This window comes from Diachasmimorpha longicaudata, chromosome 7, assembly GCF_034640455.1.
Source record: "Diachasmimorpha longicaudata isolate KC_UGA_2023 chromosome 7, iyDiaLong2, whole genome shotgun sequence".
Lineage (NCBI taxonomy): Eukaryota > Metazoa > Arthropoda > Insecta > Hymenoptera > Braconidae > Diachasmimorpha > Diachasmimorpha longicaudata.
The window spans coordinates 4,089,316-4,113,306 of NC_087231.1; the positions used below are offsets into that span (position 1 = coordinate 4,089,316).

Below are 23,991 nucleotides of genomic sequence, written 5' to 3' on the forward strand. Positions count from 1 at the left end.
TCCATCTGAGATGAATCGTACGGTATTTGCGAAAGAAAAGCCACCACTATTTACTCTAATACAAATTTATCTAGTACAAATGACATTTATTTTTTTTTTATATACTTTATCAATGTTTTTTTCATGTTTGTATAAATACAACGTCGTGTGAGGCGTTCTCATAAGTGCTAATTAAAAAAAAAACTCATCCTTTGAATTACAATCCATTGTGGTAACTATCGAATTGATACTACACCATCGATCTCAGATATTTGAACTTGACTTTTAAAATAATAATTAAAAAATATATATCTATCAAAGGATGTCAGGCTATATTTACCATCTATGTACAATCTGAAGAGTAAATGAAGATGAATTGAGTATTGAGATTTGACGAGCAAATCCCAATTGCACACAAGGAAAATCAATGAGAATAAACAGGAAATTAAACAGACAGTCACATTAGTATTGAATTCCGCTTGTTTTTTTTTCTTCGTAATTTTCTGGGTACATTGATAAGCACATATGAATGTTTTTCTGTTTCACTTTATATCCTTAATACTGTACACCACATGGAATCAGGTTCCAATGGACCAAATGCGTTGAGTTGTGATATCAATCCGATGTTTCAGTTATTCGGACGGGTGAAATGGGCGCCTTATTGCACAGCACGTTAGGGCCACTAACTCTTCACCATCTGATTAATTATCTACATTTTCAGGATTTGATGGGAAAAAATAAAAATGACGGAAACTATTCCAATTAAATTCTCCGGATTACCTTCATCTCGTAAATCTAAATTCATTCCATGAAACCACTTCGAGTTAATTATATGTATTTTTAGTGAAACTAGGTAAATAAATTCAATGAAATTTCAATCTTAAATTCTATCCACAAGGTAATCAACAGTCTCATTGATAAGACCGAGATTTTAATGAATTTCAACGAATTAATTTTTTAGCATTTATCTTTCATTTTTGAACGGTGCGAAATATTCTTAAACTCCCCAGGCACACGTAAAAATACAGACCCAAATTGTACCAATTTTTGTTCTTTTTTTTCTTTAAACTCTTTACAAAAAACTGTGTTTTATTATTATTGTTGTTACTTTATTATTTGCATAGAAAAATTGTGGACACGGGTGTACGGAACGTCGCCAGTGTGCCAGGAGGATTATAATTCGAAGTATCTGAGTGGACTGGGCAACGCATTAGCTGACTTATGAAACTCGGCTGAGATCAGTTGTCCATAGCGTATCTACGAGTCCATTCTTTGGCATTACGTATCGCCTCGCTCTCATTGACTTTCCATAATTCAGCGACATCGTTCGCCAATGGATCATCCGGATTTGGGGCACTCAGAAGTGCCTGTATTGATAGCAATACCGTTCTTATTTGAAGTGCTGGACTCCATTTGTCTTTAAGAATGTCCAAACAGATTCTTCCCAGTCTAAACATTGAATAATATTTATGCATCAGCATGGCTAATGGAAAATGGAATGAGTCTGGTGACGAGGTAAAACGGTAAGAGAATATCCAACTATTTTTACATAGAGAGAATTTTCTCAAACCACTCCACCACTTCATCACTGAGATTTGTATCATAGATGGAATTACAAATGGTGAATCGTTTCACCTTCCTGAATTACCTGTCAATATTAGGATGATAGATTTTCGTGATAAATCTAACTTTTGGTGCTGACATTGGATAATCTTCAGGTAGGAACAATTCGAGCTTAAACAAGCCACCCTCAAATGGCGAGTCCTCGGGTCCAGTCACAATAACGTGAAAATATCTAGCATTTGTGTCATCTGGTACAGCACTGATTCCAGGTACAGGCTCTTGCATCAGTCTCTGTGTTTCTTTGATAATCCGCCTTGGCAACGCAGCCATTATTTCATTGAATATTCTACAAAACGAAAAACCCACATGAATTCACCAAGTAGTTCTAAATACTTCAACATATTGTCCAACTATCTGAATAATCTCAAGCAAGAAGTTAACCATCATCCTGAAGACCACTTCACCGTTCATTCAACCACTGACATTGACAGGCCGAGTAGAACAAAGAGAAAAAAAAATGGGGCAAAAACCGTGAGCCACGAATGGTATAAAAATGAAAAGTCAAGTCAAGAAAAATAAATGATCCGAGAAACAACGAAGTGGGGGTATGACCTTACCACCAAAGAAGGAGAAAAATAAGCCCTAATTCCTCGTACTTATTTTTTAAAAATCAATCAATAAAAACTTATGTCCTTGTGAAGCCCTTGAATTCCCAATAAAAGGTCAAGCGTCAAAAAAAAATCGACTAGACAGCAATATTTGCGGTATTTCTTCAATCTTTGACAAACAAAGAGAGAAAAAAAAAGGCTATTACTGAGATGACCAAGAACGCCGAACAATCGTGCAGGCAAAAGCCTCTCGGTTTGCAGCCGGGGAACCAATTGGTTGAAAACAGTTTTAGGCGATTGAATACAGTTACTAGACAAGTATTGACGATTAAAATTACTGAGTGATTAATTTCTGTACGTACGTGTCTATATAACCGACAAATAAATGCCCCCGCGTCGAATGGGAACCCGGGTAACGTCTTGGCACGGCACTATCGTGTACTCCCAGAGTATTGTGTCGTTGATCGTCTTTTCTCTCACTTGTAAAAACCTCCAAGTCGACGGTTTTCAAGCTCTGATGCGTCTCCAACGGACGATTGATTACCACAAATAAAAATAAATAACTATTTAACCACTGTGTTATGGGTGCTGGAATAATCTCGAGGCCCAGGTACTGCAGTTGATTTATCTATCTCCAGGGATATCGTGCAGTACTCGGAGAATTTTTTTTTATAAATCCTATAATCTAATTTCGGTGTGTGAAATGTGAACGGCGAAACGAGTCGCCGCACGACTCATCCGCCTGATAGCGCTGCGAATCGTCTGTCTCACTTTGGTCGACTATTTTTAATTAATTTCCTTCAATCACGATCACTTTTTTGATTTTACAAGCTAACGAAAGAGATCATCGTTCCTCTAACTGTCGATTTTTGTGACACATTCAAGCATTGTTTTTCTACTTCCTATTTTTTTCAGTCTGGAGGAGTAAGGGACCGACAGAGATGGACACTCAGTGTGACCAACAAATGGGGACAATTGTTTTTCGTTCTCATTTTACTGGAAGACACTAACTAATGTACATGATTCGACATCATTCGTACATGATTGTACATGCATCAGTTTGTTTGTAGTCCCGTAGATAATTGTTCGTACGTAGAGAACTGACTGGTGATGGTTTACGAAAAAACAACTAATCTGTTGTTTGTACGATGTTTGTACCCGTTTTTACTGAGCTTAGACGTTCGATGGTTTTTCATGTTAGTACGGACCCCGACGTTGAGAGACGCGACCATCGATTCTGGCGGGGCTGGGTGAATTCCCCAAAAATTCACCTGCTCATTAGGCGCCGGGTAATAAATTGGAGTTGGGGAGTAATCTCAATTTTTAATCGATTGTATTCGATGACTGGGGTCTGCACAAATGAGCAAACCTTCATATTCGTGATCTACAAACGATTTTCTACGAAACTAGCTACAGTTCAATTAAAAGAGTTGATTTTTCATTTTTTTACGGCCCATATCATCGGCAATATTAAAATGATGATTATTAATTATCCACGGAGCTTCAAACAAAATTAATACATGTACAATGAGGTACTAATGATGTACAATCACGTAAATTAGTTAGTTTTTCCATTTGTAACCCCTCCTCGGGTAAATACATTGCGGTGGGAAATAAAGAAATTGCGGAGAAATGTCAGGTTGAGTTTTGTTCGTATCTTGTTCTGTTTGAGATGTCATCCGATCGATCACAACAGGCGTGCAACGATATTGTTGTCACCCCAGTGGACTTATTTATTAGGCCCACGTGATTCACCATTAAATTATGATTCACGTACGTAATCCCAGGAAGATATTCTACCATTAATGGGATGTGTTGATTTTTATGAGAAAATTTATTCGTCATTTTGCGTGGGCTGTCAATGGCTTTTGCCAGTGGTCAAAACGTTGACACAAAGTTGATGGCGTTTCAATTTTTCTGTGTTATTTTTTTTAAACCTTGGAATAGGCTGATTCATTTTATCATTCATTTTGTCAATTTACATTGCGGAGAAGTTTTTAACATTGTCAGGCTCTTTGAGTGCAATACCAATTCTTAAAGTAATTGTTTGCATTATTTACAAAATATCCAGGAATGTTGGGCAACAATGCAAACAAGATTCATCTAATTGTCATTTCGTGACGTTTGGCCAATCGTCTGAGCATCATTAGGTTGTAGAAAGAATCGAGTTATGGCATGTGTTATCTATTGGAAAATATTATAATTTTGTGGACGATCCTCTTGAGGTTATGTATGTACAGGTGCTTGACATTTAGTGATTGTATTTCGAGGACCAATGACAATCAGATGTACATTGTTCGCCTAGCATCGATATTCTATTATTAATGTCACAACTATGAAAATAACCCCGAGGATCATAATTTCCAGGAATAAATAAATAATGGCTGACGTTCGACTACTGATCCAGGAAGAGGGAAGAGCAGCGCGAAACCTGGTGGCTTTCAACGTTCCAATGGGTACGACAACACCAGAGAGAGTGACACGAAAGCCCCCAAGTATCCCCCGAGTTCCAAGCTCTTCGATAAAAAGAGCAATAAAGAGTACAACTCGAGTGCGATCAGCATCTACCGGACGTGACAAAAAATCCGAACTTCAAGCCCGTTACTGGGCATTTCTCTTCGGGAATCTCCAGCGAGCAGTGGACGGTATCTACCAGACATGCGAGGAGGACGAGAACATATCGGAATGCAAAGAAGTTATTTTAGTTCTTGAAAACTACACAAGAGACTTCCACAACCTCATAGAGTGGTTCAAAGTGAAATGGGCCTACGAGAATTCCCCTCCACCCCTGAGAAGAACCCCCCTCGCCTGGGAGGTGCGTAAGACCTCACCCTGTCGAATGTGGAATCCAAAATGCTCGAGTCCATCACAGAGGATGAGTCCCACTTGCAGAAGTCCAGAAGACACGATAATGGAGAACAGAATTTCTGGAGTGGAGATAAAGAGAGAAGTTCTAAATCCCTCGGAGCACAAACGAATGAAGGACAATAGAAACGTGTCGAGGAAGGATCCCAACAAGCACATGAAGGACAAGACTGGAAGCTGCAGCAGAGATCCTGAGAAATTCACAACCAGAGAAAAGTCTACACTCTCCAAAACATCGGGCAGACCTCCACCGACCCCCAGAGCAAACACCAGTGTCTCAATAACTCGAAAGAGTGACATTAATCACCGTGATGCCAAAAATAGTATTAACAAGGAGAACAGGGAGAATGCAGATATGAAGAACAGTAATATCGACTTGAGACGCCCCTCCAACAGCATCTCTGAGATGGAGAGGGTGAAGAACAAGGCGAATGGTACATTATCTGAGATACTTAGATCAGATAATAACGAGCAATCGAACAAATACCCGTCGAAGGCAGGATCGAGGGCATCGAGGCCACCATCATCATCAGCTCGTCCCAGTTATTCAACTCTGACGAGAACCCCCAGAGCTACCAATGCATCGCAACACTTAGAAACTCCCAGGATGGTGCGGAGTAAGACGACTTTGAGTGCTAGGGAGATGTCGAGTGTCAATAAGGCCCGCCCTGGATCGTCCGTGATGGTGAGAAGACGTCAGGGTGAATTCAGAGCGAATCCACAGCCCCAAGAGTCCCGTGATATCAGGGGCTCGGTGGAGGTGCTCACGAAGAGTTCAGCAAAATCGAAGAGGTCTTCGGAAGACCCTGATGGCTGGCAAACAGTAAGATCCAGGTGTCGACGAGGCAGTTCTCATAGTTTAAACATGTCCACGAGATTCCATCGGCCGACGACAGCCACTTCCCTCCCAGCGCTGGCCATCGAGAGTTCCAGCGATCGAAACAAGAAGAGTTCATATGAAATAACAATCGACAATAAATCAGAGCATGGAGAAATTCTGGCAATCGATATCGAAGTGGAAAAAGCCGACGCAAAATGTAGAAGTCAAGCAAATCCTCAGGAAGATGACTTGACGAAGGGGAATCTGCTGCCCCACGTCGGCGATACAAACTCAACCTCGATGATAGCAGCTGTATTTAAGAATGAAGCTGATCTGCTGGAGAAAAAAATCCAGTTGTTCATGGCGGCTCAGGCGGAGAGGGAGAGAATAATTCTCGAAGAGGAACGAAAGACAGAGGAGGCGGATTCTCAGAGATCTCAACAGCTTTCAGACGAGGAAGCGTCTTTACAGCGTCAAATACAGGAGTTAGAGTCAACGGAAATTGATATCGATACAGAGACAGATGAGACTGATGGTGAGATGGTGCTTGAGATCGAGGAGCGTGAGGAGATTCTCCAGGACGAAGCTATCGATGACATCAGCTTGGAGGATCGTTACGAAAATATGTTGGAGGGCATGTCCTGGGCAGAACGGGTAGATACTCTGGCCCAGTTGAAGGCCCTGGTGGCGCGACATCCTGGGAGAGCTTTGGAGCTACACCAGAAGCTGTCGTCACCGTCTAGGAAGCGATCGTTGCCAGAGGCTCTGAGGAGATACCAAGCTAAACAGGCGTGTGCTGAACACAAACGCCAGAAGTTGCTGTTGGAGAAATCACAACGGCTTAGGGAGCTGTTGAACAAAGTGGAGGATGTCAAGAGAGCGAAGAATCAGTTGACCGAGGATAAACGAGTCCGAATGGAGATGAAGCTGAAGCGAGCTGAGGAGAATAGAAGTCAACATTTGTTGGAGGTTGTGAGGAAAGCACACGACGAGGACTCCAAATTAAAGGAGATAGCTTTCATAAATGAACTCGAGGCACAGAACAAACGTCACGATTTCATGGCTCTTTGTCAGGAGCAGGAGGAGCGACTTCAGGGGATTCAAGAGGAGCGCCAGAGACGACAGGAAGAAAAAGCGGCGAAGGAGGCTGCCGCTGAAGAGCGGCGAAGGGCGTTGGAGGCTGAAAGACAACTGAGGATTCAGAAGATGAGGCAGGCTAGGAGGGAAAGGGAGGAGAGGGTGGGGAAGATGCAACTGGAGAGGGAAAAGGAGCGTCAGGAGTTGGCCAGGGAGAAGGCGAGGGACAGAGAGGAGAGGCTGAGTGCTCTTCATGCCGCTCAGCTGGCTAATCAGGAGGAACTGCAGAAGAAAATAGCTCAGAAGCAACAGGAGTCTGCTAGGAGGCACGTCGAGAATATCGAGCACATCAGACAGAGGGCAGTCGAGTCTTCCATTCTGCGGAATGAAGAAATACCCCCCACTTTGAAGTCATATCCAGCACCCAAGCAATGCTCTCTGTGTGGCACCCAAATACCAAATGAACTGAGTCTACTGAGTCATCTGAAGGGGAAAGGTCATCTAGAGCTCGTGAGGAAGATGCATGACGGGAGGGAAGCGTCTAGGGATGACCTCCAGAGGTTCAATATCACCCAAATAAGAGATATGGCTATCGGGGTGACTGTAGGGGACGATAAAGCTGCTAAGGAGAGGCAGAAGGGGTTGAAGAGACGCTCTAGAAAGCTCAAGCAGAAGATGACCGCTAGGGGACAGGAGTGGGAGAACTCTCAGGAGGATTCTGGGCAATTTGAGTCAAGTAATAAAGCTAAATTCAGGAGAAACTTAAAGGAGCTAGACAGGCTTGTCTGCAGTCATTCGAAGAACAGTTGGGCTAATGTGGCGGTGGCAGGCCTCGAACGCTGTGTGGGGGAAATTGGGAGAGCCTTCAATAAGATCTGTCCTCAGGATCCAGAGGTTTTTAAGGCACTCGGGGGCTTCGAGACTCTTACAAATTTACTACAACTGGGGGTCAGTGTCCAGAGTAATGTCCAGGGCTTACCCAATAAGTGAGTCATTTAAAAATTAACGGTGGAATTTTTTTGAGTTTTTATTGTTTACAACTAACTGATTCATTTTTGTTTTCAGGAGCATTGTTTCGATTTGCAGAGTCTACAAACTTGCTCTTAATGATCATCCAGATAGTATTGAGGCCATTGTACTTAGCAATAAAATTCTCGTGATACTGGATCTTCTTTTGCAGAGGTTTGAGGTGAGTCCATAATGATTTTTTAATGTTAGGGATTGCATGAAGGGGGAGGGAGTAATTGTACTAAAAAATGTAAAACGGAAAGGGAATAGTAGGGAGGGAGAAAGAGAGCGCTACGTTGTCATTAATATTGTCGACCGATGCCAGGTGATTAATTTTTAAAAAAACGAAAAAATAAAATAAAAGATTTAAGTCTAATCTTCAGCAAGGATTATCAGCAGTGAATAACATACTCGCTGAACCCCTTGGAGATCTTCAAATCGCTATCTAGATGGCGCCAGCAGCCTATCAGGCTGAAACTCGGAGTTTCCTTGAAGTGTAATCACCCCTGTGGGATCACCTCCAGTATAATAAAGACAAGAAAAAAAATACAGAGAAAAAAAAACGAAGTGTATCTCACCGGGCTAATACCCAAGATAGACAAAGAGATTACTCTGTCGTTCATTTCCAATCCCCATCTGCATAAGACGCGACGTCTGACATTCCCGTCACTCTGTCAAAATACGGATTAAGAGCTCTAAGCGGACAAACTTGATTTTATCACTGAAAAAAAAAATCTATTTATGATCTACTTCGGATTTTCACCCACTCCATTACTCCATCCATCTTCTGTTTATTGTTTCCTCGTACTCAATCGAACAATTAATCTCCAAGTACACTCACAAATCAGTCAGATCGTGACAAAAAGCGAGACAACAATTACTCACTTGTGGGTAGAGGGGAAGATTTTTATTTTTTTTTTCTCTCCTTTCTCCGCACTCTGTCCCCAATTTTTTCTCTCGCCCCCTTTTCCTCCCTCGGTACCCCACCCCGCAAATGCATTAGCGACAAGAGAGGAGCTTTTAGCTGGCATCGAAACGCACAGAGGCATTTCACTCCTCGGATAGTACTCGGGATACGGGGGAATAGGGACTCAAAGTATCGTCGATGTACTTTCATATTTTTTTTTTCTTCCCCGTTTTGTTCCGTCGCATATAAATTTCTTTTCCCGGTGGTCTTTCGACTGTAAGAGTGCCACCACAACTATCGACCTAATCTTTTGTCTCGTTGCTCTCAACGAGACCTATTCGCGCACTCCAACTCGCTAACTACGTGATCGCACTCGTCATGCACTAGTACTTGAAGAGTTGAGACAAATGGAGGCTACGCGGTGGTTGTTTGAAAAGAATGTGACTTGTACCATTATCCGTCAGTCATTGTTGCGTCGCACACGGCGGTGACAATTTATAGAGTAAATTTTGTCATTGAATTTTTGGGACATCTGGAATGAGATGCAGATCCTGTTTTCAATCTAGTACAGGCAGAGCGATTTTTTTCGTTACTTTTACATATTTTTCTATGTGCTCGATCGTGCCTGTCCTCGTACAGGCAATATTGCAATGAATTTGCATGGGTCATTAAGTACGATTATCCTGCGAAGAGATTCAATTCGCCAGTTCTGACCCTCCGTGTATTTCTGATTTTACGTAAAATGAAATTTTCTCCGGCATCTTTTCAACCGATTGACTCCACATTCATTTAATTAATTCTTACTGACCAAATTACCGCGTGATTCAACATCATTCAAAAATTTTCTCAGGAAAATCTTCCTCAGTGAGCTACGCTATTCTTCCCTCCTTAGTAGATACCATCGATTACCAGAAAAAAAAACGATCGTGTTTTTTTTCCAGGCGGTAGTGATTTTGGAAGACTCATTTCAAGCCCAGGAGACATCAGCAACAACAAATGGTAATGGTAGCGTAACCACAGCAGTGCTGCAATTGCTCTGCACTCTAATCTCAGAAGTGCCGTTCGATAAAGTCGCTCTACAGTCTCGCATGAACGACATCATAGGGTAAGTTGGCAGAATGAAATGACAAATATTTTTTTTTCTAGGGAGAGATCTCGTAATTTCACCACCTTCAATTAGGATTCTATTTTTGTCAAATTATTTTGACGCGAAACCATCACTCAGAGCTGTCTGAGGACCACCGAGGTGGCTGAAAGACCACCACGAGGTGACCCGTCAGTAACATAATACTGACTCGTCTTGTCCTAAATTTTGACGCCCCCCGATCTGTTCGTAACTGGCAGAAGTCGATTCTACCGTCAAAACGAGATACACCTGGGTCAACTTCCTCCTGCCAAGATCTACCAGTCGTTGAAACCCTTGCGCCATGTTCCGGGTTCTATTTTATAAATTTCTCAGTTTTTCTCGTCATTTCCTGCTGTCTCACTCCACTTTTTCGTCCCCCACATTCCCATTTTCATTCGCTCTTTTTTATACTGCTGACGATATCACGTCTAGGGGTTGATGTATTATGATTAATTTCCTGATCGATGCAAAGCGACCAGTCACGGCTTTTACTTAGCATCGATTGCGTTACGCTTCGTTGTGTATCAGATCAAAAAATAGAGGAAAATGAGAGAGCATTTGTATTTTCTATTCGTTGCCATTTTTACTGTATTTTATACTGCCACAAAGATTATCCGGAGAACACCAAACCTTTGGAGTGCATTTGGCGTAGAGTGGCACTCTAGTTGGTTCATAAAATAACACGTGCGTTGGTGAATGCGATAAGAAAATGATAATGAAAGCAGCGAACTCAACTAGTCGAGTGAACACTCAAGAGGGTGGTTCCGATTAACTAGTCTGTCGATTTTTTCATTGATTTTACAATGAAAATGTCGACGTTTGTCTTTCTAGCCGTTACTAGCTGGATGACTTAATTTATAGCTTGTAAAAGTTTTCGTATTTTAAATTTAATAATTGTTTTATTTTTATCATTCTACTTGAGCATTTTAATGCCTATTGTACCCATTTAATTCCGCACTAATTGGATCAGCGTGTAATTTTTTCCTATTTAAAAACAAGTTGATGAAAACGTGCTGGTCCTTAATCCACCATCGAATACATTTTTCCCGCTTGGGGTTGAGAGTATCAACTGATTATTTATGTCAACTGTGTCTTACGGTACGTTTTCTTCATCAAGGGACTAAGATTTCGATTAATACAGGATCAATTGGGCTCAAACGCCCCTTCAAACAATCTTACGTTTATTAGACAGCGCATTTAAAATAAATTTGTGATATCTTCATGTGCGCATGACTTCCATGTGGAGTGCGCTAAGAAGTGCGTGTAATTGCCGATTATTTTGATTTTTACTTTACAGATGCATGATTGATTTTACTCCTCCCCCCTTTGTCCTCCTAATAGAGAAAAAATACACTTGAAGGAGTGAATCACGGTCCCGACACCCGAACAGCACCAGTTAGACATTAAAAGGGGCCAGCTGATGTTCAAAGAGCATCTGCCCTCATTGAGTAGACCCCCGAGGTCTCTATGACGTGATCGTGGGTTAGACAAGCATTACGGGGCAAATTACAACCGCCGTATGATGCGTCACTGATGATGAGAATTTAATGAGAAAAAAAAAATACAACAACCATAACTAATTACTTATATGCACATGTTGTCACCTTTTTTACGGTGCATTCTTTCCTCTCACGATTTGACAATTACATTTTAATCCGTGGATTGAAAGTTTTTGTTTAGAAAATGTGACGATGGTGGAGTACCAAGAGAGAAGGAAGTTATTGGACGATATGGAGGAGGGTCAGGGGAGAGTAGTTCCGAAGTGAGGGTGAATTCGGGATGGAGCGAGAGTCCATTAGCAGATTACGTACCCAACCCGCCTCGCTCATTCACCCCCGTCGAGATGTGTGTATGTGTGTGTGTTTTTTTTTAGTCGTCCCCTTTCTTCAACGCGCGTCTTCTGGTCTCTCTACCTTTTGCTTTTATTTGAGTATTGGAAACTGCCACGAAACACGTGTCATTAAGTTTATCGTTGATTTTGGAAAGTAAAATGCTGATGATTTGCAATGGGGGAATAGTTTACGGATTTTCATGGAACTGAGAGAAAAAAAAACTGAAATGGCCAGCCAATGTTCAATTTCCACTGCGAACGAAGCTGGAAATCGACAAGAAATCCTTCTCGGAGAAGTAAAATTACTTTGATTTGAAAGAGAAAATGGGGTGCGAGGTAAAATTTTCTCGTGACACTTAATCAAGTTTTATTACAAAAGAAATTTCAGGTGATGATTTTTTGCATTTTAATGAAGAAAGATGTGGAGCTTTCTGAATGTTTTTAGTAACGTTGATAATTCAGACCATATTTGTTCTTCTTCGTCCAACAAATCCGTTCACCCAAGATCTTCCCCCTTTCATAAAACTTTTGTTGAGAAATTTCTCCGGCAAGTAAAGCTGTGCACCACTGTTAAGTGTTTGATCAGGCGTTGCTCATTGAAAATGGGGATAGGAAGAATACAATCGGCCTGCAAAAGTTCCCAGGATTGCTCACCCACACGGGAATCAAGCCCTGCATTTGACACTCTCTACACTATTTAAGGATATTCAAGTGCTTTGAATTTTTTTCCCCAGATCTCTGTTAAAATTACTAACAATGAGGGGTTGCATTCGAGGCTCCATCATTAATCAATTGAATCAATTGAATTTTTGAAATTGTATTTCCCACTCCGACGGGGAATACACGATTTCCCTTCAATTTTACTAAAAATATAAATTTTTACTGTCATTTTTCCAGTAAATCCTATTCGCTAATCCTCTCACGAGAATTAATATCATGTTTTCCATTAAATAAAAAAAATGTTAACAGCGCAGCGTCAAATCCCAACGAATAAATCTATAGTCCTGCAAAATGTTGATTCATTCATCTAGAGTTAGTCGATTCGCTGTTATTTACAATCCCAGAGTGCAAACTCGCGTTTATGGTATACAGTCATCACCTCCTCCTCACCCCCGGCAAATTCGAAGCCCTGTGTATGTGAATATGTGTCTTGGGGGCCAATGCTACCCCCTCACCACTCTCACGAAAATCCCGGCGCGAATGCATTACGCGTCAACGAGTGCGGAGTAGCAATATCCTGGAGCGTCGTTGCTCGTGGCCCCCGGTTGAATCTCCAATGCTGGATGAAGTGCGATTGAAGAGAGAGAAGGAGAGAGGGAGAGAGAGAAAAAGCGTACCGAAGGGATTATAATACATTACCAATTCGACGAGCTACCCAGACACCTTTCGAATATCCTGTTGGGTGTATTTTAGGGGTAAATTTTTGCCCTGTTGGGTCGCTCGAGCCAAGAAAAAACATGTAAAAAAATCAAACAAAGATACACTGAAAAGAAAATCTGAGGGATTTTAGTGTACATGTTGAGGAAGTTTGTTTCATTTCACTGTCCTCGAAAATTATATTACCTCCTGATTCAAATCTACTGCATGAATTTTAACAACTATTGGATGAATTTTTCAAGGACCTGTTCACTCAAATTTTGATGCATCATTGTTGCTCCGAAAATTATTTCAAATGGGCATGTCCTTTCTTATTATCCACCGATAATTCAAAGTCAGAAAGTGAAACATTAAGATACTGTGCGCGATAATTATGGGACTTGTCAGGGAAATGAGGGTCAGGTAACTTGTATACGTGATAATAATTTTCGACTGATGTTCAGTAATTATGCGGTGTGGTACTCTAATTCTGGTGCAACATGTCAGTCAGATCCTCTTCATTAGGTCGTCATTTTTAATGCATTTGTCCCATAACATTGGTCATCGACGATTCAAAGTATATAAATCGAAAATTGTGTAAGAGAATGTGAGAAATAGTGGACTTGTTGAAGAAATTTAGAGTCTCCATTATTTTTTGTGTACAAGATGCCAATTTTACAGTGACTTTCTCAAATTATGCACTTCGATACACAAAAATTACACAAAAATACACAACAATACACACAAAAATTATAGGACATTGGCATCAGTTTAGACTCAATGACAAAAAAAAATTGGAGGGCATGTGTATGATAAATATGTGTGAAAATTAGAGCTATTTTTTAGAGTGTACGTTAAGATTAAGCTTCGACTTGAAACAACCATGGTTCACAAGTCCTTAAAAATTAAATTCACTCACTCCGTAATTTCCCAAAAAACTGGGTGTAAGAATCGCCAGAAAATCGGATAACAATCGCCAAAATGAATCAATGAATTCATGAGAATACATTGATACCGAATTGAACGAGAAAGAAATGTTTTCTTTCGAGTGGAAAAAAAATGAATGAAAAAAGAGTCTGCGGATGACGCTGGGGAAGGGACACTTGTCACTGGGGTTGGAGCGAAGGGATGAGAGGGGGAGGAAAACGGTAAGAGGAGACTCTGTAAATATTGTAACAAGTGTGTCATGGATTGGGGAGGAGAGCCGTGGCACTGGGAGAACTCTCTTATTTCCGTTGGAACAATCGATATCGGCGGCTGGAGCTGACAAAAAGCACTCATTCTGGGACTGATGAGCTTCCACCGTCATCTCCATGGTCATTCAAGTCACCGTCACTTTTCCAAGCTTCCGGAAAAAGTCCAAAGTAAAAAATTAATGGCTCCTCAATTTTCAATGTTTTAAGCAAGAATGAATGTTTCAAACAATATATTATTGAAAATCTTGATAAACATTATGGACGTGAAAAACATTAGCAAAACTTTCTTCTTTTCGCCGCGAAGATTACGATCGATCATTGAATGTTTTGTGGGGGTCCCCAAATACATTGGATTTATTTATTACATCTGATCGAAGGGTGTACACGCCCGGTCTAGCAATCCTCCCCATCATACTTCGCCATTAGCTAACCATATGATTATTTCATAGCGCCCCTATGGTCCCAGCAGAGAGCTGGGGTGCATATCTTTTCGCGTCACGGGCCGAAATCACCCGCCCTCTCTCTTCCACTTTTCCGTCTTCAATAATTCTTTTTCTCTCTCCCTCTCTTTTTATTCATTCTCAACAGTGACTCTGGCCTTCCACTAGAATGATTCGGGTAATACTTGGCCAGGGGTATCGCAGGACAAACGACGGGTGTGGGAGAACCTGTCACTACCGTCACGGATTTCCGACGTTCTGATTGATGAAAAACTAATAAAAAAACCTTTCATTAGTGGATTGAACGTAAGATGAATATCTGGGGTGGTTTGAATTTTTTTTTGGTCAATGAGTGGACTCGAAGTGGACTAGCAGAGTTAATAAAAAATTATTCTTTTTCTATTCGACGACGGAGTTTAATTTTTTCACGCCTTAAACGAACGTAATAATTGTGATTTTTTCAGTTGGTACCAATTGGTTTACTCTGCTATAAAATTGATTTTGTTTTGTTTTTTTTTTCATTTAGTAAATTAAATTTAAATTGTATGTAAATTTAATTCAATGGATAGGATTTATCTTGATTTTTCTGAAATTAAATGCAGTGAACTTTATGAAGAGACTCCTGACAATCAAATTGAACTCAATATCGAAAAAAATCACCGCAATTCAGTTTTAGAAAACCCTATTTGTCATTCCGCATTTGTCCCATCAATAATAATCATTGAAAATATTTCACGAGGCGAGATTTAATCGTCATGATTTCACCTAATCCCCACAGAATAAGATTACCATTGACACTACTCACGACAATTGCTTCTCCTCCCGAGTAAATTCTCTAATAAAATGCACCTCGGTGAATTCACCCGGATTATCATTCATTTTTATCCCCACCCTTGCCGATAAACTCTGGGTACACGTACAGACCGAAAAACCCTGAGCACGAGATTAGCTGTTTTCCCTTCTTCGAGCTGTACAATAACATGAATAATATTCAGAAATATATTGGGGTTGGGATGTGAATGTGTATGTGCGTGTCATGTCGTACGTTGTAATATTCCAGTCGGTCGGAACCGATTCGTTTCAGTCGGGATGGGGTCATCAAGTGACCCCCACTCGCATGGTGAATAATTCCATCAGTGATTTCTTCCAATAACATACGATCTGAGCTGAACCAATCGCAACTCTTTCGTCATTCTCGGAGATTTTTTCGGTGATTCATTTTCAGGGACACGGTTGCAAAATCGCTAATCAATAGACGAAGCTCAGATCCGTAATGTTTATTAAATATTTCGTGTTCCTGAACTTTAAATAATTTTTTTTTTCTTCGATATCACCCCTACCCCCTGTCGAACGTCCTACGATCACTTCGGGAATCAGTTAATCATCGTTAATGTCATCCCCCGCCCAACTAGAAATTAAAGGGTTAAGCCCGCCGGAGGCTGATTGAAAGTGAACGGGTCAGTGTCGTCGACTCCGCCAACAAACGTTAGGTAAAGGAGTAGTTGTCAAGTACTCCCGAGACAAAAGGGAAAAAAAAACCCTATTGCTTACAACAGAGCATGTGTGACGGCGTAACACGAGAGGATTATAACATCAGTGGGTAATTCTGTGTAGAGAGCTTGCAACCCCCCTCAACATCAGTGGATCCTCCACCCCTGGATGCTCATTCCACTGGATTGTATATGTTTTCTTTTTCCAACTCCCCTTCACTCCCGCTTTACCCCCTTATTTCAGCCGGCCCAGGACATTTGCCGTCTCAGTTCAGCCAACATCGGCTGGTATCCAGTGACTCTGGGCATCGGCTCAAGAGAGGTCCAGGGTCGAGCGACCCCAATGGAGAACCCCCGAGGGGAACGATGCGCGTACTGTCAGTGTGTATTATCGCAGCAGCCGTTATCTCTCTCTTTTGCTTTTCGTCTCCCTCTTTCAACTGTGACATCAATGCTCTCTCGGTTTATACTGTATATACTATCTCGCCTTCCTTTTCTGGTGGAAAAAGGGGGTGGGTTGGGGGTTGGTGTGTATACGCGCATTGTCGAGAGGAATATATAATACACCCTATCGGGGACAACGCAAGTGCAACGACGCGACCAACTGTCGCGTCTAATCATCTCTCTGACGAGGACCAGCGTAAACTATCCCACGATATTGATTGATATTTCATCATCAATTGTTTTTGATTTTAATGGAAATTCACTGTGGAGTTATTTTTACCATTAATTTTAAATTGTCTCCAGAGGTTAATATTCGGATGAGACAGGAGAGAATATGAAACATATTTTTCCATATCTATTATGAATAAATAAATAATAATGACAGTGTATAAATAAAACAGACGTCATTCGTCTGAATTATATGTTTTAAAATAAATTTCCGATTGATAAAAAATGATTATTTATTTGGTAAACTATTTTTTGCAGATTTCTCGTAACTGGAGGCTTAATCGATCGAATATCTCGTCACAATCAGGCCCTCATCGAGACAGATTTCTTCCTAGATATGGAGCACGAGTCTCAGCTTCTTCTGGCCTCCTATGACCTTCTGCACCGCCTCTGTATCCATTCCAAACGTACCCACGGGAATTCCAATTCCACTCACGACACAGAACAGACAACAGTAGATTCGCACTTACTGGGCTGTCTCCAGTCAAGCGAAGCTGCTGGTAGTGTTGGCTGTCTCTATGCAACATTCGCACTGGCGCATCAGAAGTGCTCTTCACCCACCCCTGGCCAGAGTCACTTTACATCTTATGGGAGGCTACTCGCTTTGCGGGGGCTCAAACTCCTGAGAACTATAGGCCATGTTGATCTACAAACACTGCAGGTAATAATTACGTTCGGTGGACTTTGGATTCAATTACCAACGAAAAGGGCTAACTCGATCGGAGTGACGAAAAGAGGCCAACCCTTTTTGCCAACGGGGGACTTTGATTGATTTGTTATTTCGTCCAGTCTTTCATTTTCGTTTCGCATTACGTGTTCCATCGAAATGCAAAAAGTGAGGCATTTTATCAACTTCGTTAAAATTTTTGATAGCTCAGGATTTTTTCATTTTATCATTTAGTATAATATCCCAGGAATTTGGAGGGAGATTTTAGACTCCAAATTTCGTAGTTTTGATTACCGCAAAAATTACCGAGAAAAATTTATTCCCCGTGAGTAACATAAAAAAAAAGCAAACCGATTATTTTCAATCACAAAGAAAAAATCATCTATCAATATAATCGTCTCTACCATATTGAGACGCGCCTCCTCGAATTTTTTTTTGTCCATTAACCCGCAGGGGTTTTTGAGCACTCGATAGAGACATAAACCCAGCTGGAGATGTAAAGAGAGAAGGGCTTGGGGAGGGGCAGGGAAAAGGGAGTGAGCTCTGACAGGCGGTTGCGGCGATCAGACCACGAATTGAATCGAAACCGGCACCTTCAGCGTATCCACGGTAGCCCAAAGTAACATAAGTGAACCAGGGGAGTGGATTTTGCGGGCCCCCATGTTTCCCGACGGGATCCAAACTGCCTCCCATGGAGAATCCCGCGGGAGATCACTCGATTATCCCTTGTTGAGTTACTCGTAGATATATCCACTGGATAAAAGACTCGAAATATTTTTGCCATCCAGACCGAGGAATTCATTAGCTAGTCTCTTTGCTGGCGAACATTATCTTTCGGAGTAATTGAATCGTGTGATCGTTTCACGAAGACGTTGCGACACGGAGGGAAATATTCAAGAGAAATTCCATATCTTTTCCGTAGATCTGGAGCGAAATACGATTGTCCGGAATTTTACGGAACTGCGCCAGAATTTTTCCTGAAAGTTCCGTAATTTTTCGCTGAATTGACTGTAAAAAATTTCGATACCGTCGCGTAAAATTCCCCAGTCGATTCCGTAATCGGTAAGCGAACTTCCAGTTCCGTAATTTTTACGGAATATTTCTCGTCGTGTATTTTTCCGGGTTTTCATTACATTTATCTTTCGTTTTGAAGATGCGATTATTCGAATTTCCAGAAATTCTTATAACATATTTTTTACCAAATGAAACGACCACTCAATCTCACAAACCTCTCTTGATTTTCATTCCATCTAGAATTTATTAGGCGCAGAAGGCACCAATCTACAATGGAGATTAATAGCAAGTCATTTGATCACAAGATTCCAAAGAGAGCCCCTAGCCGATTCCACGGACAGTCAATCCGCCCAGACATCACCAACAGCTATCACGATACTCTCCGAGCTCTTCAGTGTCCTTGGCTACTTCGCCGTCAATAACATCGACAATCAGGTATGCTCATACCAGAGGCTTCTCCAGATTATTTTAAAAGTCTCCTCCCCACCGTGAGTCGTCTCGATATCGCTGGAATGTCACGAAAAAAAAAAACGGCTAATGGTTGTAGAATATTTTTCACTCGTTATTATCAGCTCTCGAAAATAAAACCAGGCATTATGGTGGTGGAAAAATGTGGGTAATGCTCTGGGGTTGACGAGGGATTTTTTTTAAAGTGACGAATACCAATAGTTCCATTTAGGAATTGAGACAAATTCATGGAGCAATCAGCTCGTAAATAACTGAGAGTGGAAAAAGTTGAAATACGGGGATATAAAGTGCGGTATCTCCTCTAGCTTCAAACGAGAAGTGACGAATGTGTTGGACGTCATGTGATGCACTCAGCGTGTATATTTCGGCGCGTGCCACAATTGGACTTCTCACTGAAGAGCATTAGTGGGAGAAAGAGAGCTAGAGGATAAGAGAGATCTCGGTAAGTGGCGTGGATGGAAAAGCACGCTGGAAATTAATGAAATATATATCTTAACGGTAGTTTTTCGGCCGCTGGAAAGTATATTGATGGGAGGTCCAAGTGTCTGAGTGTGTTGTGTCTAACAGCTTGTTCATTCTCTCCTTCTCTATGCTCACTTGGGATTTTTTTATCTCTCTCTTTCTCTCAATTTTGTACATTTGCCCACACGAGTGAATTTGAGAGATCTCTGAAGGGCTCCTTCTGGCGCCTCACCGGCGTCCTCTCTCCCTTGACACTTTGTCATACCGTGTGAGATAAATGGATATTCACGAGATTTTTTTTTCAATGCACGGGCATTGTTTATTGTCACTTGTAAATTTTTTTTTCATCTCAAGACGTTCATGAAATTAAAGTAAAAATTAATCGAAAAATGGTGTATGGAATGGTGAATTTATTATACAATTGTTTTCTCAGTTATGATTATTCTTCTCCAGATGTTAAACCATTTAGAATTGTTTTGATAAATTATACACGTGTAGTTTTGCAAATCCGATTGGCATTAGCATACAGACGAGTTTTTGTGGATTGGATAAACAAAGATCTGGGCTGAAGTCAACACTGTTCTCATTTCGTACTCCCCTTTTTAACACAAGAAGAAATTGAAAAAAGTATTCACGTTGAAAAAGAATGGCCCCGTTCTTTTATATTTTTGGGGCGTTTGTTTACAGTTGTCAGGGATTCTTGTGCGTTTATTCTCATTATCACTGGTCAATGATGCCAGACTATGCGGGTATTGAGCTGCAGGTGGATAGAAAGGGGAAGACATGTCAGTAACTTCTCATCGAAACACTTGTTCTCAGCAGGTGACGTGACTTTCAGTTCGTGTATTATACATCGAGAACATTTCCGTGACACCTGGGTCCATGAGCAATTCCCACGATCTTATTTAGCTATATGGTAATTCCTTTTGTGTTGTTCGTTGCAGTTGGTTCTACAAACTGCGGGCGCTGGCCCAAGTGTACTTCAGCATCTCTGTACATTGCCCTTTCCCTTTTATGGTGATCCCAAACTAGCACCATTTACCCTTCCAACACTACTTGCTGCTACGCACGAAAATCCGGAGGCCACTGCTGTCCTATCGTGCGAAATGTCGTATCAAGTGAGTACTGAGATTTATTTTTTATCCGTTAAACATATCCACACGTCAACGATATACTTAATCTATTGTATTAAACGTATATCTAGCTTCTGGAGGAATACAAAAAATCGGAAGAAGGCCAGCAGCATCCACTAATCCGTCTTCTGAAGGACTCATCTTGTAAATAAATTCCAATGCGTCTCCAGGCCAGGAGCAAGCTTGCCAAATAATGCACATGTCATATCTCGAGATAATTCTTCATCATCGTTTCCTACAATTGATATGAGTTACCGTCTGAATGTGATTTCTATTTAACTTATTTTTCACTGTTCTGTTTTAGCTTTTATTAGTTTGTTTTTTTTTTTGTTAAAGATCGGAGATGATTTGTAAAAGCGAAATTATCTCGGTAAGCTCACGGAAGTGTGAGTGTTTATTAAATCCTAATTTATTAATAATTTAATCGAATCGATAGCACTAGTAATTTTCAGCGCAACAAAAGTTGCAGCGTATGGTGCAATGTCCTGCCAATGCAATTTCTACCCGTAGTATTATTGAATCATACATTCACTTAATAAAAATCATGATAATTATAACGACGTGAGGCCACGGTGAGAGTCATAAATGTCTTACTTGGCCCAATTATTCGCAGTTTTCACTCTAATAACTCCGACGTTATCAGGTGAGATGTTCTTTTCTGATGGAGTAATGTCATTTGGGTATTAGAAATCATCGATTTGTTCGTTCTTAGATATTTGCCCATATGTGGATGCACTTTGGCAAATTGAACGAATAATCAGAAATAAGAAACTATAAATATCTCAATCTAGAAATGACAAATTTTTGTCGAGTCCATGTAATGTCCATCTCAATCATGAAATGATATTTTTGTATGCATAAGTAATGAATTAATTAGGTAGTCAGTGATTTCTTGAGATTCGCGGATTTAATTTTATATATTTTTGGAATTATTGGTCTTATTTTTCGGCAATTATTTGTATACGAAAAAGACTTTATTTCCGTGGAAGTACTTCACAGCTTTATGAAGATTTCAATTTCCCCTGGAAATTGTTATTTATCTCTCCACAGCAGCTAAACCTATCCAGTTCTGGATTATTATCGGAGTAAAGTTCTCTGTCGCAACCGTGACTTAACAATAGTGTAAACAAGATAGAAATATTAATAAATACTATTTATACCCCCTTCTCTGTAAACACAGGGGTTTTCAAGAAAATTGGAGAGACTAGTCAGCGAGGAGAACAAATAAATGTGCTTTTTCCCTAAAACTGACGTATTATTTTACTCTTCCATTAGACAAACCTCCACGCATATAATTTCAAAGCTTTTTGAAAGCCATATCCTTTCATTTATAGAAATATGAGTCTCGAATACCTAAAAAAAAGTTTGCTTCAATTTGCACAATTTTTGTTTGCTAAAAAACCGATATTGGGTTACCTGGTGGAAGAAAAGAGAGATCGGAACGAACAGTGGGCATTATCGGCAGTCCACTGGACTCTGTCGATCGATGCTCATCCACGTAAAAGGGTGGGTGGAGAGTTGAACGAGGGGAGAATGTGAGGGGGAGTTTGTACATAGAAAGAGAGGGAGGGATAACCAGTCGGCGTGCTCTGTAATAAGCGTAATGGATATGGCACCCCCATTGGCATACCTACTGGCATAAAAAAAGACTTTGCAAGTCGAGTCGTCACGATGAGTTTTATATCGCTACTTCAATCGTCACAATTTACTGTTGTAATGAGCTGAGAAAATAGAGAGAAATGAGGGAAACTCGAAGATTTCTTAGGGATGAGGTAATGGAGAGTTGCCAGTGGGCTTTGGCCGCGAGATGGGTTCTGTAAAAAATTCTCATACGAGGCCTTTTACAGAAGAATTATTATCTTCTGAGAATAGAAAAAAAAAGAAATTTAATTGTCCCAATTTACAACTGCAATTAACGGAAAAATATCCACAAAGGAAGTGAAACACTTCTGAGCCACGTGATTATCGCTTTTGTTTCCAATTTTACACCACTTGCCCTCGGATGAAAAACAAGCCCTCACACTTTTACATAATTTCTTTCATCCGCTGAGAAAATAAAAATTTAAGATGTACTCTAAGTGGTAATGGCCTGACAAAAATGAATCTTCGTTGAGTTTAACAGTCGAAGAAGCCTGAGGGAGTATGAGAGGTCGGTAGGTATATGGATACGTTAGGTGAGCTCGTGACATATATTATGCAGTCACTCCAAGTGGCATTTTCGAGGAAAGGGAAGGAGCTTTAGGTACTAAAGATAGAGAAAGAGTGAGAGAGCTGTGGAGCAGCTGTATTAAGTGCGTCCATAGATAACATACCCTGGAAAAGTGTGCGCGGGGACTGGCTAAAACGTTCAGAGAATATAAAAAAAATATCTCCGTTGTGCCTCGTACGTCATCCAAAATGTTTGCGGCGCGTGTATGTACATTCATGTTTGTCTTTTCTGTCTTCGTTTTTTTTCGGGGCAGCTCACTCGACTACTCAGTTACGGAGAGGAGCCGTCCGCACGTCAGCGCATTCGTTTAGTCGATTAGTTTCGGATGAATTTATGTTTTGAGATTTTTTGTCAATCTTTCATTGGCCAATTACCTTATTTATCCCAATGAAGAATGAAAAATGTTTGTTGTGGGAGGTGACAAATGAGGAGCCGCTGCAAAAACTGGGATTAATACGATGGCAACTAATTACATTGGATTTTCAATTAATGTAGCAACAGCCAACGATAACTGAACCCATCGGGGTCGTAAAATTTTCAATTTACTTATTTGAAGTACCTATTATCCAACCGTATTTTGTCAACAATTTTTCAACTTCAACGTAGGACTCAAACAGCGACTGGTTTCATAAACGTGAAACAGGATCTGCTACCCCAACTCTCTGTACCCTTTACCCCGTCGGGAGTATCTTCAGAAAGGGCCCCGATGGTTTCTCCCGTGACTCCTCTTACTCAAAACACATCTACGCCATTTGGCGTATACCCAGACCGCTGGGGCTAAAGGGCCTCCGAGAACACACTCGAGGCCCCCGCGCCCCAGCCACCGAAACCCGATCGTTGTTTGCAGTTCATCCCCCGCGTAACCGAAGCATCTATCCTCAGGCAAACATCATTCCCTCCCTCATCCCCCCTGCCCCCCTCGGTGAAGGTCCCCTGTGAATTAATGTGAGAATGCATCAACTTTTAGATGTCATTTTGTGCAGATGCACAGTGTTTACATCTCATTTTGACTTTTTCTTCTATTCAGTTGAATAATATTGCTGACTTAATTGCTGAGATGGTGTCTCATGGGAGTTGGAGACGCGTGACCCTCGCTCCTT

The 23,991-nt window shown here is 40.9% G+C and overlaps 2 protein-coding genes across 8 annotated transcripts; one reads left to right on the forward strand and one right to left on the reverse strand.

The window, feature by feature from the left end:
- Nucleotides 1-441: 441 nt before the first annotated feature.
- Nucleotides 442-3,112, reverse strand: LOC135164504 (ubiquitin-conjugating enzyme E2 N). Of its 4 annotated transcripts, none has more exons than XM_064124916.1 (3): nucleotides 2,513-3,112; nucleotides 1,628-1,888; nucleotides 442-1,428 (listed from the first exon to the last, which is right to left on the reverse strand). In XM_064124916.1, exons 2-3 carry the CDS (start codon nucleotides 1,870-1,872, stop codon nucleotides 1,218-1,220), a joined length of 456 nt encoding a protein of 151 aa, XP_063980986.1. In that variant the 5' UTR covers nucleotides 1,873-1,888; nucleotides 2,513-3,112; the 3' UTR covers nucleotides 442-1,217. The 4 variants fall into 4 exon arrangements, with proteins under 4 accessions (XP_063980986.1, XP_063980990.1, XP_063980989.1 ...); XM_064124920.1 differs by lacking the exon at nucleotides 2,513-3,112 and adding an exon at nucleotides 2,357-2,468; XM_064124919.1 differs by lacking the exon at nucleotides 2,513-3,112 and adding an exon at nucleotides 2,160-2,309.
- A 615-nt stretch (nucleotides 3,113-3,727) lies between these two features.
- LOC135164495 (S phase cyclin A-associated protein in the endoplasmic reticulum) lies at nucleotides 3,728-21,929 on the forward strand. Of its 4 annotated transcripts, none has more exons than XM_064124893.1 (8): nucleotides 3,738-3,923; nucleotides 4,518-7,898; nucleotides 7,978-8,101; nucleotides 9,769-9,932; nucleotides 17,197-17,599; nucleotides 18,860-19,054; nucleotides 20,494-20,667; nucleotides 20,754-21,929. In XM_064124893.1, the coding sequence occupies exons 2-8, from the start codon at nucleotides 4,531-4,533 to the stop codon at nucleotides 20,832-20,834; spliced, it is 4,509 nt and encodes a 1,502-aa protein (XP_063980963.1). In that variant the 5' UTR covers nucleotides 3,738-3,923; nucleotides 4,518-4,530; the 3' UTR covers nucleotides 20,835-21,929. The 4 variants fall into 4 exon arrangements, with proteins under 4 accessions (XP_063980966.1, XP_063980963.1, XP_063980965.1 ...); XM_064124895.1 differs by lacking the exon at nucleotides 3,738-3,923 and adding an exon at nucleotides 4,013-4,189; XM_064124894.1 differs by lacking the exon at nucleotides 3,738-3,923 and adding an exon at nucleotides 4,235-4,438.
- The last annotated feature ends 2,062 nt before the right edge of the window (nucleotides 21,930-23,991 follow it).